The following is a 342-nucleotide window of genomic DNA, read 5'->3' on the forward strand; positions in this document are numbered from 1 at the left end:
GCGCATTCCGAAGACCGCCATCAGCCAACCCTCTGTCTCCCTTCCCACGTCCACAGGAGGCCTCTCGCGGGAACAGCCTCCGTCGCGTCCGGAGCAGATCTGGGACAACCCTCTCCTTCGGCCGGCGTTCGACAACACGACGGAGACCAACATCGTCACCTCCACCGGCCGCGTCGCCTACTTGCACTGCCGGGTCAACCACCTCGGGAACAGAGTGGTGAGTGCCTTGTCGCTTCTTCGAGTGAGTGTGTGGTGGTTCTCTGTGGTTAAGGAGGTGTGGTTAAAGTTATTATCATGATTATTTTGCATATCTTTTGTGTGGTATTTTTTCATGTGGTTAGG

At 55.8% G+C, this 342-nt stretch overlaps 1 protein-coding gene across 1 annotated transcript in view; it reads left to right on the forward strand.

Moving 5' to 3' along the window:
- LOC119593014 overlaps positions 1-342 on the forward strand; it is a 123171-nt gene that overhangs the window by 91248 nt on the left and 31581 nt on the right. The window contains exon 2 of the mRNA XM_037941908.1: positions 57-217. Coding sequence (XP_037797836.1) covers positions 57-217 — 161 coding nt within the window. The remainder of the gene's footprint in view (positions 1-56; positions 218-342) is intronic.

This window comes from Penaeus monodon, chromosome 31 (genome assembly GCF_015228065.2).
Source record: "Penaeus monodon isolate SGIC_2016 chromosome 31, NSTDA_Pmon_1, whole genome shotgun sequence".
Taxonomy (NCBI): domain Eukaryota; kingdom Metazoa; phylum Arthropoda; class Malacostraca; order Decapoda; family Penaeidae; genus Penaeus; species Penaeus monodon.